Source organism: Bubalus kerabau, chromosome 13 (assembly GCF_029407905.1).
Source record: "Bubalus kerabau isolate K-KA32 ecotype Philippines breed swamp buffalo chromosome 13, PCC_UOA_SB_1v2, whole genome shotgun sequence".
NCBI classification, from domain to species: Eukaryota; Metazoa; Chordata; class Mammalia; order Artiodactyla; family Bovidae; genus Bubalus; species Bubalus kerabau.
Window position 1 is genome coordinate 61,592,841 of NC_073636.1, and position 22,459 is coordinate 61,615,299.

At 41.5% G+C, this 22,459-nt stretch overlaps 1 protein-coding gene across 2 annotated transcripts; it reads right to left on the reverse strand.

Annotated features, from left to right (window-relative positions):
* Window positions 1-246: 246 nt before the first annotated feature.
* On the reverse strand, window positions 247-10,352 carry DEFB119 (defensin beta 119). 2 transcript variants are annotated; one of them, XM_055543207.1, is made up of 2 exons: window positions 10,295-10,352; window positions 247-440 (listed from the first exon to the last, which is right to left on the reverse strand). In XM_055543207.1, the coding sequence occupies exons 1-2, from the start codon at window positions 10,350-10,352 to the stop codon at window positions 247-249; spliced, it is 252 nt and encodes an 83-aa protein (XP_055399182.1). The 2 variants fall into 2 exon arrangements, with proteins under 2 accessions (XP_055399182.1, XP_055399183.1); XM_055543208.1 differs by lacking the exon at window positions 247-440 and adding an exon at window positions 8,932-9,116.
* Window positions 10,353-22,459: the final 12,107 nt, after the last annotated feature.

The window sequence follows — 22,459 nt, forward strand, 5'->3', positions numbered from 1 at the left end:
GTGCTTAAAAAAGAAAAAAATCCACCTGCCAATGCAGGAGCCACAGGAGACATGGATTCAACCTTTGGATTGGGAAGATCCCCCAGAGAAGGAAATGGCAACCCAGAATAGGAAAGATATCTTACCATGCAAAACTTAATCTCTCACTATGTTTTCCAATGGATGAGAAACACACAAGAGTGACAGGTGCATGAATTTTAATAAAGGAGTATTGGCAGCAGGTTGAGGATAGTGGACCACTAGCATTCAAGATACTTTTGGCCAGCGATTCTCTCGGCTCCAGTCATTTTTCCCTTCTTTGCCAGAAATGTCTATCCTTACAAAGAAAGGGAGGCAGCAGGGTTGATAATTTCTACAATAGAGGTAGGGCTCTTCAGACTGTCTGCAAGAAGGTCTACAGATTCCCAAGTCACCCATGCATCGAAGCATGTGACGTCTGCCTGGCCAAAAAAAAAAAAAATACAAATAGTTAATTTCTATTTAGCAGTAACAAATCTGACAAGTCAGGGAGCCTAGTGAAAGCATAAAGAGCTAAAACAGTAATAAGTACCATTTCACACCTGTTAAAGTGACCCAAACTCAGACTATTGAAAACAGTAAATGCTGGCAAGGAAGTGGAGCAATAGGAAGTCTCACTCATTGGTGGTGAGAAAGAAAAATGGTATAGCTTGGTGGTTTCTTACAAAACTAAGCATATTCTTACCCATGTGATCCTACAATTGCACTCCTTATTCTGTACCCAAAGGACTTGAAACTTTATGTCCAGACAAAAATCTGCACACAGCTTTGTTCATAAATGACAACATTTGGAGGCAACCAAGATGCCCTTCAGTAGGTGAGAAGATAAACTAAGACACATCCAGACAATGGGATATTATTCAGCTCTAAAAAAAAAAAAAAAAAAAAAAAAGAGCTATCAAGCTATGAATAGACACAGAGGAAGCTTAAATGCACATCACTAAGTGAAAGAAGCTGAACCAAGAAGCCTACCTACTGTATAATTCCAGCTATGTGACTTTCTGGAAAAGGATATGATAAAAAGATCATTGGTTGCCAGGGGTTGGAATGGGGGAAGAGATGAGTATGTAGGGCACCGATGATGTGGGGGGTGGTGAAGATAGTCTATGTGATACTATAATAGTGGATTCATGTCAATATACATTTGTCCAAATCCATAGAATGTACAACCCCAAGAGTGAATCTTCATGTGAAACTATGGACTTGGGGTGATTATGATGGGTTAATGTAGATATGTCAAGTGTAATAAATGCACAACTCTGGTGGCAGATGTTATAATAGAGGAGCCTTGAATGAGTAAGGGCAGACAGCGTATGGGAAATTTCTGTCCCTTCTTCTCAATTTTGCTGCGAACCTAAAACTGGCTTAAAAAAATAGAACCCGTTTTAGTGAATACCTTAAAATAAATAAAGCTGCTATAAACACTTGTCTATAGGTTTTTGGAACAACAATTTCATTTCTCTGGACTATATGCCCAAGAGTGCATTTGCTGTGTAGTATAGTCATTATATATTTAGTTTAGTTTTTATTTTTTTTTCTATTTTATTTATTTATTTTTTTTTTAATTTTATTTTATTTTTAAAATTTATAAAATTGTATTAGTTTTGCCAAATATCAAAATGAATCCGCCACAGGTATACAGTTTAGTTTAAAAAAAAAAAAACTGCCAAACTATTTTCTAGAGTATGGTTGTACCATTTAACATTCACTCAAGCAATGTATAAAAGAATCAGTTTCTCTGCATCATGGCTGGCATTTGGTATTGTCACTATTTTTAATTTTAATTGTTCTAATAGATATGTAAGGAATCTCATTGTGGTCTTAATTTAATTTGCATTTTTCTAATTGCTAGTGATGTTGAGCATCTTTTCATGTGCTCCTTTGCCATCCGTATAACCTCTTTAGTGAAATATCTTTTCACGTTTTTCTTCCAATTGGATTGTGTACTTTTTTCTGTTGAGTTTTGAGAGTTGTTTCTATATTCTAGATACAAGTTCTTTGTCACATATGTGGTTTGCAAATATTTCACCCAATTTTTTTTCCAATTTTTAATTTGTCTTTTCATCTGTCCTTTTCATAGGATCTCACAGAGTGAAAGTTTTAAATTTTTATTAAATCTATTTTTTTTTCTTTTATGGATTATGCTCTTCATCTCTAAGAACTCTTCACCTAGCCCTAGGTCTGAACATTTTTCCCGTGTTTTCTTCCAGAAGTTTACATTTTACTTTTAAATCTATGATACACTTTGGGTTAATTTTTGTGTAACTTGTTAGGTTTAGGTTGAGAGCCTTTTTTCTCTGCCTACAGGCTTCCAATTGCTCCAGCAATATTTATTGAAAAAGATATTTTCTTCTATTGAATTACTTTTGCACATTTGTGAAATATCAATTGGTTGCACTTGTGTAGGGCTATTTCTGTTCAATTGAACTGTGTGTCTATCCCTCCACCATGACCACACAGTCTTGGTTACTTTAGCTATGTAAGTCTTGAAATCTGGTAGAATAATTTCTCCACGTTTGTTCTTTGTTTTAGCTATTCTCATTCCTTTGCCAATTTCTCTACAGATGAAATATAGAGCAGACAATCTTATCTATATCCACAATAAACCTTATTGGAATTTTGATAGAAATTGTATAAAACGGATCTATAAATTTAAGGAGAATTTACATCTTTCCTATCTGAATCTTACAATCTATAATCACAATGTGTCTTCATTTATTTATATCTTCTTCGATTTTTTATCTACATTCTGTAATTTTTCAGTAAAATTTCTGTACATGTTTTATTAGATATTCACTTAAGCATCTTATTTTTTGGAATGATTGTGACTGATGTGTTTTTAATTTCAGTGTTCATATGATCTGTGATAGGACATAGCAATATAACTAATCTAATTTTAAAATTTTATTTATTTTTAATTGGAGAATAATTTCTTTACAATGTTGTGTTCATTTCTGCCATACATCCACAGGAATCAGCCATAGGTATACACGTGTCCCCTCCCTCTAGAACTTCCCTCCCATCTCCCACACTATCCCACTCCTCTAGGTTGTCTCAGAGCACCATGCTGAGCTCCCTGTGCTATACAGCAACTTCTCATTAGCTATCTGTTTTACAAATGCATGCATGTATGCTAAGTTGCTTCAGTCCTGTCTTACTCTTTGCAACTCTACAGACTGTAGCCCACCAGGCTCCTCTGTCCATGGGATTCTCTAGGCAAGAATACTGGAGTGGGTTGCCATGCCCTTCTCAAGGGGCTCTTCCCAACCCAGGGATCAAACTCGCATCTCTTACATCTCCTGCATTGGCAGGTAGATTCTTTTCCACTAGCGCCACCTGGAAAGCCCAGTTTACAAACGATAATGTATATAATATTTTACAAATGGTAATGTATATAAAAATGAAGATTAATCCTTTGTCAGTTGCTTCATTTGCAATTATTTTCTCTCATTCTGAGGGTTGTCTTTTCATCTTGTTCAGTTTCCTTTGCTGTGCAAAAGCTTTTAAGGTTAATTAGACTCCATTTATGGGCTTCCCTGGTGGCTCATATGATAAAGAATGGCCACTCTTTCAGTTTGTTCCACCCTCTCCTTCCCTCACTGTGTCCATAAGTCTGTTCTCCATGTCTGAGTCTCTATTCCTGTCCTGCAAATAAGTTCATCACTACCATTTTTCTAGATTCCATATATATGCGTTAATATACAATATTTGTTTTTCTCTTTCTGACTTACTTCACTCCATACAACAGACTCTAGGTTCATCCACCTCACTGGAACTGACTCAAATTTGTTCTGTTTTACGGTTAATACTCCATTGTATATATGTACTACAACTTCTTTATCCATTCATCTGTTGACGGACATCTAATTTGATTCCATGTCCTGGCTATTGTAAATAGTGTTGCAATGAACATTGGAATACATATGTATTTTTAAACCGTGGCTTTCTCAGCTGGGTCATATGGTAGTTTTATTCCTAGTTTTTTAGGACTCTCCATACTGTTCTCCATAGTGGCTGGATCAATTTACATTCCCATTAACAGTGCAGGAGGGTTCCCTTTTCCCCAAATCCTCTCCAGCATGTATTTTTTGTGGATTTTTTTATGATGGGCATTCTGACTGGTGTGAGGTGACACTTCACTGTAGTTTTGCTTTGCATTTCTCTAATAATAAGCATTGTTGAGCATTTTTTTTTCATGTGTTTATTAGCCATCTAGATGTCTTCTTTCAGAGAAGGCAATGGCACCCCACTCCAGTACTCTTGCCTGGAAAACCCCATGGATGGAGGAGCCTGGTAGGCTGCAGTCCATGGGGTCCCTAAGAGTCGGACACGACTGAGCGACTTCACTTTCACTTTTCACTTTCATGCATTGGAGAAGGAAATGGCAACCCACTCCAGTGTTCTTGCCTGGAGAATCCCAGGGATGGGGGAGCCTGGTGGGCTTCCGTCTATGGGGTTGCACAGAGTCGGACACGACTGAAGCAACTTAGCAGCAGCAGCAGCAGCAGATGTCTTCTTTGGAAAAAATGTCTGTTTGGGTCTTCTGCCCATTTTTTGATCGGGTTGTTTATTTTTCTGATGTTGAACTGCATGAGCTGCTTATATATTTTGAAGATTAATCCTTTGTCAGCTGCTTCATTTGCAATTATTGTCTCTCATTCTGAGGGTTGTCTTTTCATCTTGTTTACAGTTTCCTTTGCTGTGCAAAAGCTTTTAAGTTTAATTAGGTTCCATTTATGGCCTTCCCTGGTAGCTCATATGGTAAAGAATCCACCTATAATGCAGGAGACCCCAGTTCGATCCCTGGGTTGGGAAGATCCTCTGGAGAAGAGAATGGCTACTTACTCTAGTATTCTTGCCTGGAGAATCCCATGAACAGAGGAACCTGGAGGGGTTCCTCTAGCCTATGGGGGACCCCCATAGGCTTTGTGATCTATGGGGTCACAAAGAGTTGGACATGACTGAGCAATTAATATTTTCACTTTCAGCTTCTATTTGTTTATTTTTGCTTTTATCTCCGTTACTTTGGGAGGTGGATCGTAGATGATCTTGCTATGATTTATGTTGAAAAGTCTTCTGCCTATGTTTTCATCTAAGAGTTTTATAGTTTCTGGTCTTACATTTAGGTCTTTAATCCATTTTGAGCTTATCGTTATGTATGGTGTTAGGATGTGTTCTAATTTCATTCTTCCACACGTAGCTGTCCTGTTTTCCCAGCACCACGTATTGAAGAGACTATCTTTTCTGCATTGTATGGTCTTGTCTCATTTGTCAAAGATAAGGTGCCCAGAAGTGTGTGGTTTTATCTCTGGGCTTTCTATCTTGTTCCATTGGTCTATATTTCTGTTTTTGTGCCAATACATACTGTCTTGATGACTGTAACTTTGTAGTATAGTCTGAAATTAGAAAGGTTGATTCTTCCAGCTCCATTTTTCTTTCTCAAGATTGCTTTGGCTATGTGGAGTCTTTTGTGTTTCCATACAAATTGAGAAATTTTTTGTTCTAATTCTGTGAAAGATACCACTGGTAATTTGATAGGGATTCCACTGAATCTATAGGTTGTTTTAGGTAGTATCATCATTAGAAATACAACTAATGTTTGTATGTTTATCTTGTATCATGTGACCTTACTAAACTTACTCATTGTTCTAGATTTTTTCGTAGATTCTCTTGTATTTTCTGCATAAGTCATTATGACATCTGCAAATATAATTTTATTTCTTCTTTTCTAATCTATATGCCTTTTATTTCCTTTTCTTGCCTTAATGCACTATCTAGAACTCCCCAGAATTAAAAGGAATGAACCATTGATCCATATAATTTGGGTAGATCTCAAGAACATAATGTTGAGTGAAAAAAAAGTCAGTCTCAAAAGATCAAATATGATTCCATTTATACAAGTCTTGAAATGACAAAATTATAGAGATGGGAAACAGATTAGTAGTTATCAGGGATTAGGGGTAGTGACAGAAGGTGAGGGCAAAGAGGAGAGTCTGTGCCACTAGAAAGGAATAGCAGGAAGGAGATCTTTTTGGTGACAGAAGGGTTCTGTAATCTTGATCATAATAATGGTCACATTATTATGACTTGTGATAAAATGTCATGGAAGTAGGCACATTCATTGCACCAGTATCAGTTGTACTGCTGTACAAACAGAGGCTGACTTGAGCTGAAGTTACACCAGCAGGCCTATGTATCAACCTGAAAAAAAAGTCCAGGATGGACACCCAGTCTTCCTTGCTTTGGGGTCACAATGCTTCTACAGCTGCCAGGTCAACCCCTCCCCCCCCGCACCCCAGGGGGCTCTGCTCTCCCCTGCTAAAGTTCCTATTCTTCCTCCTCATCTCTCAGCCTACAAGGAATAAAAAGAAAGATTCAAGTAGGCCTTCCAAAAGCAAAAACAACTCTTTCTGCCATATCCCCGGAGAAAAGATTCCTTTCCATTTTCCTTGAGAAGAAGGGCCAATGTGAGATTTACATCCAAAAGTGTACACAGAAGAGTGCATTTGACATGGTAAAGCAAGCAGGCCAGCCTGCTTCAACCTTTCTCCCCTGGAGAAAGGCCATGGCACTCCAGAAAGAAGTTTCAAAAGTGCTCAAACTACCCTCAAAGCTTTTGTTGGGGTCTTTGCACCTCTTAGCACCTGCACTCCTACTAGCCCCCATCACTGTGCCCCACCACTCTCTTATCACCATGGCAACCTAACATCACCTTCAGTGTCCCCGCAGCCCTCTCACCAGCAGCCAGAGAAAATCTGCTTATTTATCCCAGTATTGTCTTGGACCCACTTCTGAAAATGGATCACTTTTCCTCCTTGGGCCTCAGTTTCCCAATCTGTGAAATGGGAAGACAGAGGAAAGTTGCCTAGACCAGAGATTCTCATAGTTTTGGAGCTATCTGGAATATAGGACGGGGAGTTGTGGGGTCTAGGGTTTTATTTCCCAAAAGAATAATCTAAGAGAATTTTCAAAATTTCACATGCCCAGACCCCAGAGACTCAAGTTCAGAGATTCAGACAAGAGAGTTATGTGTCTTCTGAAGACTTATGGTGACTCAACAGTGAGTTCCAAGCCCTTTTTTCATCCCACCATCGTATCACTCCCCATGGCTGTCTCTACCTAAAGTACAGAGGAGGTTCTTAATAAATGTTGTTGACTGAGTGAAAAAGCCATGCCTCATAGTGAATTAATTTGGTGAGAGTATGACTGGCTGTGTGTGAAGAAGTTAACACCAGGCCCCAGGTATTGGGGAATCCCTAGGCTCTTCCCTTTCTAACTGTGAAACCTGTGTATTTTAAGAGCAAACTAATGAATAAATTGTAAGAATCCCCTTGAGCAAGGCTCCAGAGCTGCTCTGCAACCTTCCTAATATGCCAGCTGGAGCCAAATTCACCTGAGACAGTGGGACTCTGATCCCTCTAGCCCAGAAAGGATCCCACCCTGAATGATGCTTGATGCAGCAGCTATTTATAAAACTCCCCCCACACACCAAATCCACTTGTACTTTCACATACGAATTCATAATTCACCTATTCATTCACCCAGGACACACTATGTCAAATCTGACCCAAGTGCTGGACTTAACAACAAGCATACTGATGTAAATAAGAGTGATCTCAACCCCCAAGGCTTTCCATCTGGTGTGTGTGTACTTGGGGATTAGTGAGAAGGAAACAGTGATGAATAATTATACAAGAACACAATACGTGCCCTAAGAATGGCTTGCTGTGGGCATCTGAAAACAACCTGGGAAGAAAGGACTGTGTTGGTCCCTGCGGCTCTGCAGATACCTACCTCACAGAGCTATTTCAGAGGAGTGACAGTTTGGTTCAAACTTTGTGATTTAAAAGTTTGTCAAGTAGTTATTCTTTTAAATAAAAGCAACATATCTAAAATTAAAAAGTAAAAAAAGATGAATACTTTGTGAAGCTAGTCAGAACTCAGTTTGAACACCTCCTCTATCTTAATGTTGTGCAACCTTGGCTAATTATATCACCTCTCTAAACCTCAGTTTCTGCATCAGTAAGATAGGGATAATAAGAGGGTTGTGTAAGAATAGGATGATTTCAAGTCTATAAGCACCCATCACTGTGCCTGTCACATAAGAAGTGTCAATGACTATTTTATAGCTACTGTTATTGTAATCATTAAGAAACAGTGAGACAGAGCTCCTGTGCACGCTTTTAATGGTAGGGGCATTAGCTGGGCTTTGAAGGATGAGAAGGAGTTTATCACAGAGATGAGCCTAGAGATGGGGACAAGGTGAAGGGGAACCATGGACCAAGGCAGCAGGAGGGGCAGGGGAGGACGGTAAGAGCTGAAAGAGAAAGTCTGTGAGGAGCAGCCATGGTAAATGAAGCTGAGTTATCATTTCAATGAGTAAATTTATGTGCTTTATCCTTCTTTAGTACTTGGAAACCTTCTGATTCTTTGGGCTGTGGTCTCTTGAGCATCAAAAGGCATGTCAGCCAGCTTCCTTAGAAATCCAAGGATTTGGGCTCAGCTAAGTCCCTGTCCACCACAGCTCATTCACTCCAAAACCAGGCCAACTGTCTCAGCCTAAAGAGGCTCCCACTCACTAGGGATTAAGTCTCTTGGCTTCCCACACATGCTCTTCAGTCCATTCCAGCTCCAACAGCCTTCCCTGCAGCTGGCAGATGAAGAATTATGTTCAGGACTGCAATAATTACCCAACTGCCGCAGCCAAGCCCCAGAGACATCTCTTTGCTAACTCTTAACACCCTTCCTGCCATTTCCCCACCCTCAATCCATTTGGAGTATCATTCCTCATGATTGACAGACACAAGAAACAGATTTGCAAGTTTTAATGGAATGTAGGAACTAAAGAACAGGAAACAAAGTCATTTCTATCCACGATTTCCACGTATCTTCCCTGTGTTGACAAGTTTGGCCTTAACTGTCTCCTTCTTGTTTCACTTGAGGAGTGGTCCAAGGGAGGATTTGATCAATTGTCATTGGTACGATTGTCAAATAACGACTAAGGATACAGCATCGTTTACGATTGGAGCAGCGTGTGACACTGTCTTCATCATTTTTGCACACCAACCGGCATTTTCCCTTCATCCAACATTCTTCCTCTGGACATAGGAACACCCATTAAGTAGATGTTAGTATTCCTCAGCTGGATAGACAAGGGGAAGCAGAGGAGGTGTAGGAGTTCGGGGGAGGAGTGGAGGGAGAGAGTTAATGCTAGACCCAGTCCCAGGAAGGGAGAGAAGAGACCTCACAAGGGGAGAGAATTGAGGCAATTTTTCCAAGGTTGGGAACTCAAGGGTTTTAAGAAGCCTTTTTCATAATCTCACATTTCTGTCTTCCTATCCCCCCACCTCCTGCTCCTAACTTTGAGATCAAATGATGCCAATAAAGTTCCCACCTAACAGAGCTTGGGAATGATGGAAAAAGGACAGTGAACATCTGTCTTATTAGGGAATGAAAGAGATTCCCTCACATTTCCACAGATTCAGCTCTTTATCAGTTGTCTAGCTTGAACCCAACAAATCCCAACTCCAACCCAACTCAATCTCCAATCCTCCTTGACCAATTCAAACTCAAAATTGAATTCACCAATTTAAACTCAAATACCCAGGCCAATTTTAATTAGAACTCCCAGCTTTACCCAACTCAATGCCCCTGGAGCCCTAACTCCCAGTCAAACCCAAGTCTAATCAAGTCACCAACTTCAATCCTAAGCAGCATTCCATCACCTAGCTGAACCTCAGGCACCCGGGCACCATCCAGTACCAACTGTCAACCTCAGTCCAAGCCCCAATCTAATTCCCAACACCAAATCCACTCAACTCAAAATTCCATACCCCCTCCAGCCTACTCCAAACCATCAAGGAAGCCCAACTCCTCACCTCTGGCTCTTCCTCATTTTCCCGCTATCACTCCAATCCAAAGTCTTGCCACCCCATCACAACTCACCCTCAACCTTCAATGTAATCTCCCAAACCCCTAAGAAGTCCCCAACCCGCACCAGACCCTTTACCCCTAAGCCCTCCTCCATAATGCCAGCAGAATACCAGCCTTCCCTTCAGTGTTAGGTACTCCAAATATCTCCATCCCCCTACCTTGGCAAAAAAAAAAAAAAAAAAAAAGAATCAGGGAGAGATGTGAACATGAGATGATTATGAGAAAACGTCCCAAAACCACATGAATTGAGAAAGGGCTTCAGATGCTGTCCACAGTGAGGGGGAAGAGGAGGGAGAGACATTTATGACCAAGATCCCAGACATTTGAGAGACACCCGAATTACCTGATACCACTGGTTCCATGACCAGAAGGATGGCAAGAAACAGGAAAAGAAACTTCATGACTGGAAGGTCACAGGAGAAGGACGTGGTTGTGCTGCAGGCTATGGAGAATAGAGCTATCCTCTGCAGGGATGAGTCTTGTTTTCATTGGCAGGACCGTGGGCAGTGAATTACAGCAGAAGAGGATTTATATCAGATCAAACAAGCCAAAGGACAATGTGTAGCAGATTCTGCAGCAAAGAACGAGACGAGAGCGTGGGAAACCGGCCAGCATCCGTGCCAAAAGGGCTTTTCTCTCCTAGTAAGGAGACAGGCAAATTAAAGCTGTTTGGCCTTTTGAGATCCACAAAGGGATTAATCAATTAATGCATATCAAGACACATTTAATTTTTTTCTTTTTTTAATTAAATTTATTTGTTTTTAATTGAAGGATAATTGCTTTACAGTATCATGTTGGTTTCAGCCAAATATCAACATGAATCAGCCATAGGTATACATGTGTCCCCTCCCTCTTGAACATCCCTCCCACTTTCCCCTGCATCCCACCCCTCTAGGTTGTTACAGAGCCCCAATTTGAGTTCCCTGAGTCATACAGCAAATTCCTATTGGCTATCTATTTTACACATGGTAATGTATGTTTCCATGTTACTCTCTTCATGCATCCCACACTCTCCTTACTCCCCGCCCCCTGCCCTGTGTCCCTAAGTCAAATATTTAATTTTTTAAAAATTCTTATTCTCAACTTTCTAACAGAAAATTCACACGTGTATGTCTTTCTGAACTTTGAACTTGCCAATCTCATTCTCAGCTCAGACCCTTAGCATTTATAACTTGCTCTTCCTATAAAGTTCTTCCTTCAGACTGGCTCCTGTTCACCATTCAGTCTCATCTTAAATGTCACTTCTCGGAGAGGCTTTTCCTGGTCACCTTAGATTAAGGGTACTCCCACACACACAGTCACTCTGTATCATAATAACTTGTTTTGTGACCTTCATATAGTTACTTGTTCCTTTTCAATTTATTCTACATGATTAATCTTTGCCTCTCCCATTAGAATGTCAGAAATTTGCTTTGTGACTCCAGTGCCCATAATAATATCACCTGGTGTATTAATCAGGATATTAATTCAACTGTTTTAATACATTATCTCCCCAAACAGTAATTCGAAGAGACAGACATTGATTTCCATCTTATGTAAAAGAAATTTCTTTCTTATGTAAAAAGCTTCATCAGTAAAAGCAAGGGCTTCCTTGGCAGCTCAATTGGTAAAGAGCCAGGCTACAATGCAGGAGACCTGGGTTGAATCCCTGGGTTGGGAAGATCCCCTGGAGAAGGAAATGGCAACCCACTCTAGTATTCTTGTCTGGTAAATCCCACTGACAAAGGAGCCTGGTGGGCTACAGTCCAAGGGGTCACAAAGAGTTGGACATGACTTAGTGACTAAACTAAAAACCATGCCATTAAAAGTAGGGCACAAGATTCCTTCTGATTTGATGCGGTGCCATTCCTATCAGGCAGCTTCATTTGATGCTCTGGTTCTCAGGAAGAAGAGAAAGAAGGAAAGGAAGTGCACCATTTTTCCTTTAAGGATCCCATCCAGAATCTGCACACATCACTTCCATTCCAGTCCATTGGCCAGAGCTCATTCAAACAGATATATCTAGCTGGACGGTAGGCTGGAAATAGTTTCTTTATTCTGGGCAACCGTGGCTAGCTGAAGTTCAGGGGTTGTCTTACTAAGAAGAACGGGAAGACAGATACTAGAGAAGAGCTAGCAATTTCGGACACACTTAGCACATTGCAGGTGCTTCAAAAATGTTGTAGACTGAGTAAATATCTTACACATTGAATAAGGTTATAAGAAATAATCTAAAGGGGAGGCAACTCAAGTCATTCTAGAGTGTAGAGAAAGCATATGGACTGTGCCCCTTCAGTCAAGCTTCAGAAGAAGCTGAATAAGAGCTGGACCCTTTAAGATACTATACACTGTTATAAACTAGATAACTAATAAGAACCTACTGCATAGCACAGGCAACTCTACTAAATATTCTGCAATGACCTATATGTGGATAGAATCTTAAAAACAGTGGATACATATATATGCATAACTGATTCACATAAAAGGTGTGAGAGAAGGAAAACACCACTGAAAGTTGGAGTCCTCAGAGAAGACACTCTCTCCCAAGCTATGGGAGTGGCCACAATAACCAGCTAATTAGCACTGACCCTCTGCTAGGTTGGGCTTCCCTGGTAGCTTAGATGGTAAAGAATCCTGCAATGTGGGAGACCTGGGTTCGATCCCTGGGTTGGGAAGATCCCCTGGAGAAGGGAATGGCTACCCACTCCAGTATTCTGGCCTGGAGAATTCCACGGACTGTATAGTCCATGGGGTCACAAAGAGTTGGGTACAACTGAGCAACTTTCACTTTCACTCTGCTAGGTTGGTGACAAGTATTTCACAAGTATAGTCTCACTTCATCCTCACAACACCAATAGAGTTCCTGCCTCGTTGTTCTAGCTTGGACACTAAATACAGAAGCACAAGCAATTTGCCCAACTCTGACCAAATGGGGATTTCAGGATTTGAACTCAGTTCTGACTGGCTCCCAGTTATGGTACTTCTATCCACAACCTGGTCTCCCATTGTTTCTTCAGACTTGGAATAGCAAGGGTCCCTTCTAAGTGAGGAAGCCAGTCAAAAGGAAACCTCTAGTGATTCTTGCCTAGAAAAATTTGAAGAGCTCCTGCAGAAAGTAGGCACAGGTAAGATCAGAGAAATGAGGGTCACTTGCTTGTGACCCTCCTTATTTATAACACATTTATTGAAGTATAATTTACATGCCATAAAATCCACTCATTAAGTGCAAAAAGCAATGAATTATGCAGAGCTGTACCTCTGTCACTATTGTCGAATCTTGAATATTTCCATCACCCCCAAAATATCCCTCACATCCATTTGTAGTTACTACCCTTTCCCACCCCCAGCCATGATGGAACCACTGTTTATAAGAATACCATCAACTATGTATTAAATATCATCTGGGGTTAACCCTCTCAAGGAAAAGGTATGTATGACTATGGATGAAGCCATGGCTCAGGGGATAACATGAATAAACCAGGGCCACTGAGGCGGTCAGGATTCAAACTCAGAACTCTCTCCAAAAGGGTCCAGATCAAGGGGAAGATCCTGAAGAAATATATTTGTAAAGAGTGGGAAATGTATCATTTTTTAAGCTGAGGTGAAATACACTGCATAACAAGAGATATTGAAAATACAAAAGAAGACAGAGTTTCTGGTGGAGAAAAATTCTAGACAAGCCAAAGGGAATGGAGTCAAAGAATTAGATAAAAACACTGGACCTTAATAGAGGAAGACTTCTTTTGAGAGAAAGGGGGTTTATAGAATGACTTCATAGCATTGCTCTTAAAACCTGAAACTTTTATGTCAAAAGTGAAAGTGAAAGTCACTCAGTTTGTGTCCAGCTCTTTGTGACCCCATGGACTGAAGTCCATGGCATTGTCCCATCCAGAATATAGGAGTGGGTAGCCTTTCTCTTCTCCAGGGGATCTTCCCAACCCAGAGATTGAACCCAGGTCTTCTGCATTACAGGTGGATTCTTTACCAGCTGAGCCACAAGGGAAGCCCAAGAATACTGAAGTGGGTAGCCTATCCCTTCTCCAGCAGATCTTCCCAATCCAGGAATCAAACCAGGGTCTCCTGCATTGCAGGCGGATTCTTTACCAGCTGAGCTATCAGGGAAACCCTTTTTTTGTCAAACAAACCTGAATTCAAATCCACCTCTGCAAGTTGCTCTCTATGTGACTACTGTAGAGATTTGTCTGTTTGGGGTTTTTTGTCTTGTTTACCATTCATGACAGTCTCATCTTGTCTCATCTTCCCATTTGGAGGGAATCCTGTCACCATAGCGGTCTTGTGGAGGGACAGTGTCACCTCCCATTGTTCAAATACTTGTTTTCCTGCCTCTCTTGCAGCTGAGGTGTGAGCATGTGGCCTAGGCTCAGCCAATTAGATTCCCTTTCTGTTCTTTGAATCAAGTGCTTGGGATTCCAGGGAGCGGTAACAGTGGAGGGCTTACCTTAGCAAAAGAACCCACCCACAATGAAAGCCAGTGCCCTGGTCAGTAGGGAAGCATAGTAACGAGGAGTGGAGTTCAGGGTCCCAAACAATGGGGTTCAACAGCAGCTCTATCCTCACTACTGGGTCTGAAGGCTGATTCTTCCCCTTGGCTCCATCTACCCCACCATTTTCTCAGCTTGACTCCATGCATCCTCTGAGCTGCCAAATAGTCAAAGTTTCATTTGCTAAAAACCCTAACTGATGCAGTGAGCATGGGCAAATTGTTTAACCAATTTGGGGATGATAATCATATGTACCTGATGGTTTGCTGTGTCCTTTAAGTGGTTAAAAATGTCTATCCAGTGTTTAGTGCAGTGCATGACTGGTAATAACACACTTTACTTACAATTTTTTTGTTTTTCTTTTTAATATTTATTTATTTATTTTTGGCTGCACTGGGTCAGCCTCACTGCACACAGGCTTTCTCTATTTGCCACAAGCAGGGGGTACTCTTCATTGCAGTGCGTGGACTTCTCACTGCAGTGTCTTCTCTTGCTGCAGAGTATGGGCTTTGTTGCTCCATGGCACGTGGGATTTTCCCAGACTGGGGATCGAACCTATGTCCCCTGCATTGGCAGGCAGATTCTTAACCACTAGATAGCCAGGGAAGTCCCAATTTCTTTGTTTTGAGGTGAGAGAGAAAGGAATGGGAACCTTGAGCAGGTTCAGCTTCTACAGTCTCAGTGACAGTGGAGCTAAATTCCTCAGTGGGGTGGAGAGATGGGACTTGCAGAAAATGAATAGAAATGAATAGTCTTGAGAGGCCACCATGGGTGATGGAGTCTGAGAGGGAAAACCCGTGAGCAGGGCCAGGGCTGGAAGGCCCAATAGGAAAACTGTACATCCTCAGGAATCACGGCAAGGCATAGGCCAAAGATAAAGTCAAAAAATCTGAAAATCTGTTTTCGCTTCAGCCTAAGAATATGTTTTGTGTCATTCTTCAGAAGTACATTCTTTTTCCAGAGTTGACTGTTGCTTGATTTTGAAAGCCACTTGGGCAGCACCATGAACTCTGTGCTTAAGGTCACTGGCTCTAGGTGTTGGCAGGATTTGCTCAGTGGGCAATGGAGCTGCTCAGGATGAGGGAATGTGGGGGCAGTATCCAGCTATGTGATGGAGATGCCAGGGGTTGGGTTTGGCTCAGGGTTAGGAGCTGAGCACCTTATTCTGTATCCTCAGTGATATCAGTCAGTGAAAAAGATGGTTTATTTCAATGCTGCAGAACTCAGCATTGAATGAGACAACATTGCAAAATGTTGACAAACTTGTATTCTGAAGTAAGATTCCTGGTTGCATCATCTTGGAAATTTTCATTAACTCTGTACCTGTTTCCTCAGCTATACAGTGGGGTAGTAATAGTATTTTTTTCTTAAGGTTGTTAATGAAGATCAAATGAGTGAATACTATAAAGCACTTAGAACACCACCTGACATTTAGTGACTGCAGTATTTGCTGTGATTACTGAAATAAATCAGAGGATTCCAACCCAGATTCCAGGCCCTTCCTCTTTGCAATATTTCATAAGCCACCTATGAATCCTTGTATACACAGATTGCCCAAGAAGCTCTGCAATGATTCAGAGAAATGGCCTTGACTGAGATAAGGAGAAATTGAAAGAGTTGGTATAATTGCTATGGCACATTCATATTTGGGTGTCTGCATTTATGTATTACATTTTTTTATATTGTAAGTGGCTCAGGTGGTAAAGAATCTGCTTGCAGTGCAGGAGATGCAAGTTCAATCCCTGGGTCAGTAAGATCCCCTGGAGAAAGAAGTTGCAACCCACTCTAGTATTCTTGCCTGAAGAATTCCGTGGAAAAGGGGCCTGGTGGGCTACAGACCATGGGGTCGCGAAGAGTCAGACAAGATTGAGTGACTAACAATTTCAACTTCAATATGTACACATATAAAATCTAAAAATAGCTGTGTATGCTCAAATATATATTTTATGTTTATTTTGTGCATGTGTTGTTTGTATTTTGTATACATGAGTATTTGGATGTGCAAGAATGTTTGTAGTTGCCTGCATTTTGTGTGTAGATGTGTAACTGGTATGTGGGCAAGTGTTTGTGTACTTCTGAGTATATATGTGCTTCTGTGTTTCTTCTCAGATCTTCAAATGCCATGGCCTAGAGCTCCATCCGTGACAGTTGCATGGTGATTTTTCTGCTGAGCTGGGAAATCTGGGCCATGGCTAAGGGGGCTGAGGGGGAACAGGGAACAGGGGCTGTCGAGATGGCCAAGCTCAAGCCGCTGTGGGAGAAGGTGGCAGGAGACAGGGAAAGAGGCAGGCTTTGGTCAGAGTCAACTTAGACCCCGGTTATTGTATGGTATTACCTGGGACCCGCCAAGACCAGAACAAACTGTAGTCTTGGCCTTTGTAATGCCTCCCACATGGGTACATTCCGGCCTGGCCAGTGCTCTGAGACTGGCACCACCCACCCCTGAAATCTTTACAAGTTGCATTTTGAAGTTTTTGAAGGGACTGCCCACTTCCTACAGCCTGAATCCCACGGTAGAGAGGAGGAGGGAAGTACCAATTATCAAGTTCCCAGGGCAAGTATTTTTACCTGATCTCATTTATTCCTCCCACCAACCTTGTTAATAACATAACAAGAAGGTAAAAGAAATGAGAATCATAGAATCACCACCTTTTACAGACATTTCTCACTCTCATACATTTATATCATTTCCTCATTTCCCAGCAAGGAAGGTAAAGTATCCAGGTGAACATCTGTAGCTCAGAGAAGGGTGATATGAATGTCAAGGCCATATGAAAGTGTGTGTTTAGGAGGCGGGCTACTAAAGAGGGTGTGGATGCTAGAGAAACCCCTACAGCAAGATAGCCCCAACTATGTCTCGTTTCAAGCAATGTTCTGTAAAAGAAATAGATACTAGTAAAAAAAAAATATTCTAAAATTCTTTAAAATATTAATAGTCACATACCAGTTATGAATGCCCCACTACATTCAAGACTTGGGAAATGCTGCATTTCTTTTTTTTTTTAAATTTCACTCCAAGATACCACTTGCAAAGTAAGTGAGATGTCCAGAGCCAGTTGTTACTGGGGTTTCCTGATCTTCTCCACTTGTTCCTCATGGTTCTGGGAAATGAGGAAGGACCTGATTCCTATTTCATGATGATGATGTTCATTTCTCTTTTCCTCATGTCAGGATACTGCTGATGAACTCTGACCAGTTACTCACTGGGCAGCTGGAGAACTGCTCACCACCATGGCTTTCTCCACTGACCTCAAGTCCAACCTGGAGGCCTTTGCTGCTTCTCTCAGGACCACGAACCTAGTGGCTGGGTCCACAGCCTCTGCCTGCCATGCTGGCAACCCCATCTGAGTACCTGTCACCTTGGAGTACTTTATCAAACACCAATGAAACCAAACCCCATCTCTTCTCCCAGTCAAGGAGATTCAACACCCCCAAATGATGGGCTTCTCTTCCTCTCTTGACCCTAAGACAAAGTCTTCATCCCACTTCTGAGACAATCCAATCTAACTGTTCTCTTGCACCGAGGCCTCCCTAACAAAGATGAGGGCAGAGGGAGAGACAAGGTTGGCTTCAGAACACAAACTCACACACACACACACTCAATTCTCCAGTGAAAAAGGAGGAACACAAAGTATCCTGGCTTTCCTACCAATAACTGGGCAGAAAAAAAAAATTATATTTGTACTCTTTTTGCTGATGCTTTAAGAAAATGGATAAATAAATTATCAGGTAATTGCTGATAATCTTAATTTATCACTCTGCCACAATGTTTGTTTAAAAATTCTAATACATTTATATTGCTAATCTCATTAATGTGCAATAATGGTTCTTTTAGGGAAAGGCATGCTGTCCTCAAGAACTCTCGATATTCACTTGACTCACAAAAGCATACCTTTCAATCTGCTCAGCAATAATAGAAGGATTGACCAATGTATGACAGCAATGGACAGTGTCACCCATTCCTGTTAAGCATCTTGCCTTATTATCTCAACATGTATTTTTTGTATCATTTCATGCTTATTCAAGGCTTCCTTGGTGGCTCAGACGGTAAAGCATCTGCCTGCAGTGCGGGAGACCCGGGTTCCATCCCTGGGTTGGGAAGATCCCCTGGAGAAGGAAATGGCAACCCACTCCAGTACTCTTGCCTGGAAAATTCCGTGGACTGAGGAGCCTGGTAGGCTACAGTCCATGGGTTCGCAAAGAGTCGGACACAACTGAGCAACTTCACTTTCACTTTCATGCTTATTCATATCAGACACTTACACTATTCTAATGTGAAGCTATGCCTAAAAGAAGGAATTTTCTTGCAAGGCCATTTCTAACATCTATTTTAAGCCAAACATATAAGTAATTAAGTCAGACAATTGCTAAAATAATATTGGTTGAGTCCCCAGTTTATGCCGATTCTGTTCTGGGACAGAAAATGAATCAGCTGTGGTCTCTGTCTTCCTGGAGATTACTGCTGCTGCTAAGTCGCTTCAGTCGTGTCTGACTCTGTGCGACCCCAGAGACGGCAGCCCACCAGGCTCCCCCGTCCCTGGGGTTCTCCAGGCAAGAACACTGGAGTGGGTTGCCATTTCCTTCTCCTATCCTGGAGATTACAGTCTATCATAAAGACAAACATTGAACAAACATAAGTACAGGTGTGGTGGGTGCTGAAAAAGGGAAATGCAGGATGCCATCGACAAAGTCGGGATTAGGGTGAGGGGAAGGAGGTGCCTAGTGTGCAACATGTAAGGAGACACTTGCAAGACCTTGATGGTGAGTGCCTCCTTCTAGGTTGCACTCTGGGCACCTTCCTCTTCTCTCCCTTGTCCTGGCCTTGGCAATCAGAAAGATCAAAGTGGAAGAGAAAACACTCCAGGTAAGAGGAAAGGGTTGAGGATAATAGTCCCTAGTAGTGATCGCTTGGTGCCGCATCTTTGGACACTCAGCATCTGAATCCCTTTTCATCTGGGAATAATTCTCCATTCTTTGGATCTTGATGGAAAGGAGGGCTGATCTTCTACTACAGAAAGTTGTTGTTGTTGTTCAGTTGCCCAGTTGTGTCCGACTCTTTGTGGCCCCACGGACTACAGCACGCCAAGCCTCTCTGTCCCTCACCATCTCCCAAAGTTTGCCCAAGTTCATGTCCATTGCATTGGTGATGCCATCCAGCCATCTCATCCTCTGATACCCTCTTCTCCTTCTGCCCTCAATCTTTCCCAGCATCAGGGACTTTTCCAATGAGTTGGCTGTTCACATCAGATGACCAAAATTCAGCCTCAGCATCAGTCCTTCCAATGAGTATCCAGGGTTTATTTCCTAAAGATTGACTAATTTGATCTCCTTGCTGTCCAAGGGACTCTCAGGAGTCTTCTTCAGCACCATAGTTCGAAAACATCAATTCTCCAGCATTCTGTTTTCTTTATGGTCCAGCTCTCCAATCATATGTGACCACTGGAAAGACCATAGCCTTGACTATATGGACATTTGTCGGCAGAGTAACATCTCTGCTTTTCAACACACTGTCTAGATTTGTCATAGCTTTCCTGCCAAGAAGCAAATGTGTTCTGATTTCATGGCTGCAGTCACCATCCACAGTGATTTTAGAGCCCAAGAAGAGGAAATCTGTTACTACTTCCACCTTTTCCCCTTCTATTTGCCATGAAGTAATGGGGCCAGATGCCATGATATTAGTTTTTTTTTAATATTTAGTTTTAAGCCAGCTCTTTCACTCTCCTCCTTCACCCTCATCAAAAGGCTCTTTAGTTCCTCCTCGCTTTCTGCCATTAGAGTGGTGTCATCCACGTATCTGAGGTTGTTGATGTTTCTCCCGCCTAACTTCATTCCAGCTTGTAATTCATCCAGCCTGGCATTTCTCATGATGTGTTTAGCATATAGATTAAACAAACAGGGTGACAGCAGACAGCCCCGTCCTACCCCTTTCTCAATCTTGAGAAAGATTGAGTACTACAGAAAGTACTAAGGGCGAATATTTTTGTGCCACCTTGGGAGTTAGCAGGCAGACACACAAGCCAGGCTCAGCCAACTGGATGCTCCAATGGAAAAAATCTGAATCATAAAGAACTAAATCCAAACCACAGAGAAAGTGGAGAAAATACTTATGTATGCACAGCAGGCAGAGCCACTGTGGGAGAAGTTCAGGCAGATTTGATGTTGGTGTCCAGTCCCAGGACAACAATGCTGGGGCTGGGACCCTGGTACATTTTTTCTGTTCCCCATACCCGCTTTGTCCTTCCAAGTACAATTGTCTACACTTCCAGTCAGTTCTGTGAGTTCCATGTTTTCCTTCCTGCTATCCTTCCTTTCTTTCTGCTTAAGTTGGTCTCTGATGAACTCTAATCATTATATCCAATAATAAATTTAAGGTGTTTTATCATCAAATATGTTGAGAAAACATTGCTCTATTATTCAACAAGGAACCCCTGTGAGGTTGGATGCCAGAATATGACCTGGCAGGGAGGTAAGAGATCAGCAGCAAAACTCAGGAGAGAAGATCTGGAGAAAAGAGGAGAAAGGATGCTAATGAGAGACTGACGTGAAAGGGCAGCCCTGACAATAGTGAGGGAAAGTGGAATTTGTACAAAGATATTGTGGAGGAAGAATCAAGAAGCTGTGAGTGCTGACTTGACGTGAGAAGTGAAGAGGGCAGCATCAAAAGGCTTACATCTCAGACGATGGTAAAGCATGAGAACTTGGGAGGGGATACCTGTTCAAGTGAAAAGGTGACCTTCTTGAGCTTCAAATATTCATAGAGTTAGCAAATATTTATTACATTCCAGATGGAGCGAAGCATGAAACTGACAAGAAATCCAAATTCTCCTGATAGACAAGAAACAGGTAAATGCACAAAATAATTACTGATTTTTGAGAAGTGCTAAGAAAGACATGGCAGTGACATGAAGAACTTTGTTAGCTATGATAATCAAGGATGATATTTAAACTTAAGACCTGAACACCCAGGTCAGGTGGGAGTGATGATGTCAGTGATGAATGATTAAGGAGGGCCAATACCTGGCTAAGGCTGAGGTCATGACTGGGGCAAGTATATTCCTGGCTCAAGTTTAGCTAGGGCTAGAGGGTGGGAGCGGGAGAAGGCAATGGTACCCCACTCCAGTACTCTTGCCTGGAAAATCCCATGGACGGAGGAGCCTGGTAGGCTGCAGTTCATGGGGTCACTAGGAGTCAGACACGACTGAGCGACTTCACTTTCACTTTTCACTTTCATACATTGGAGAAGGAAATGGCAACCCACTCCAGTGTTCTTGCCTGGAGAATCCCAGGGACGGGGGAGCCTGGTGGGCTTCCGTCTATGGGGTTGCACAGAGTCGGACACGACTGAAGCGACTTAGCAGCAGCAGCAGAGGGTGGGAGCAGGGATTAATGGCAAATGACTACAAAGGAAATTTGGGAGATGATGGAAACATTCTGAAACCAAAAATCATTGAACCATACCGCTTAGCGTGGATAAACTTTACATGAAATTTATGTAGTGGTAAAACTTCTTTTTAAAGCTATATGCAAAAAGGAAAACTTGCTAGGGTAGAAGAAAAAGTCTAGATCTACAGCTATAATGAGCTTGCCATGTCCCTGGCAAAAATTAATTTACTCCATCTTTAACTTGTCTTAGTAATAGTTTTATTTGAAGCTAACACAATATTGTAAATCAACTACCCTTCAATATAAAATTTAAAAACTAAATTAAAAAAAACATGATGTATGGCAAAACCAATACAATATTGTAAAGTAATTAACCCCTAATTAAAATAAATAAATTTATATTTAAAAAAAAAAATAAAAACTGTATAAGAAATATGATCTTATCCATGCAGGAAAAGAAAGTCAGACAGATTACTTGCAAAGAAAGAACAGTCACTCTGAATTCAAGCATCCCAGGTACAAAAGTAAATGTCATAATAATAAAAGGAAGACGTTTTTATAAAATTTTAGTAGGTCAAATTAAGCTCTCAAAATTATATGTCACGCTAAGATGTAGCTCTTGTCAAGGCAATAGAATTAAATCA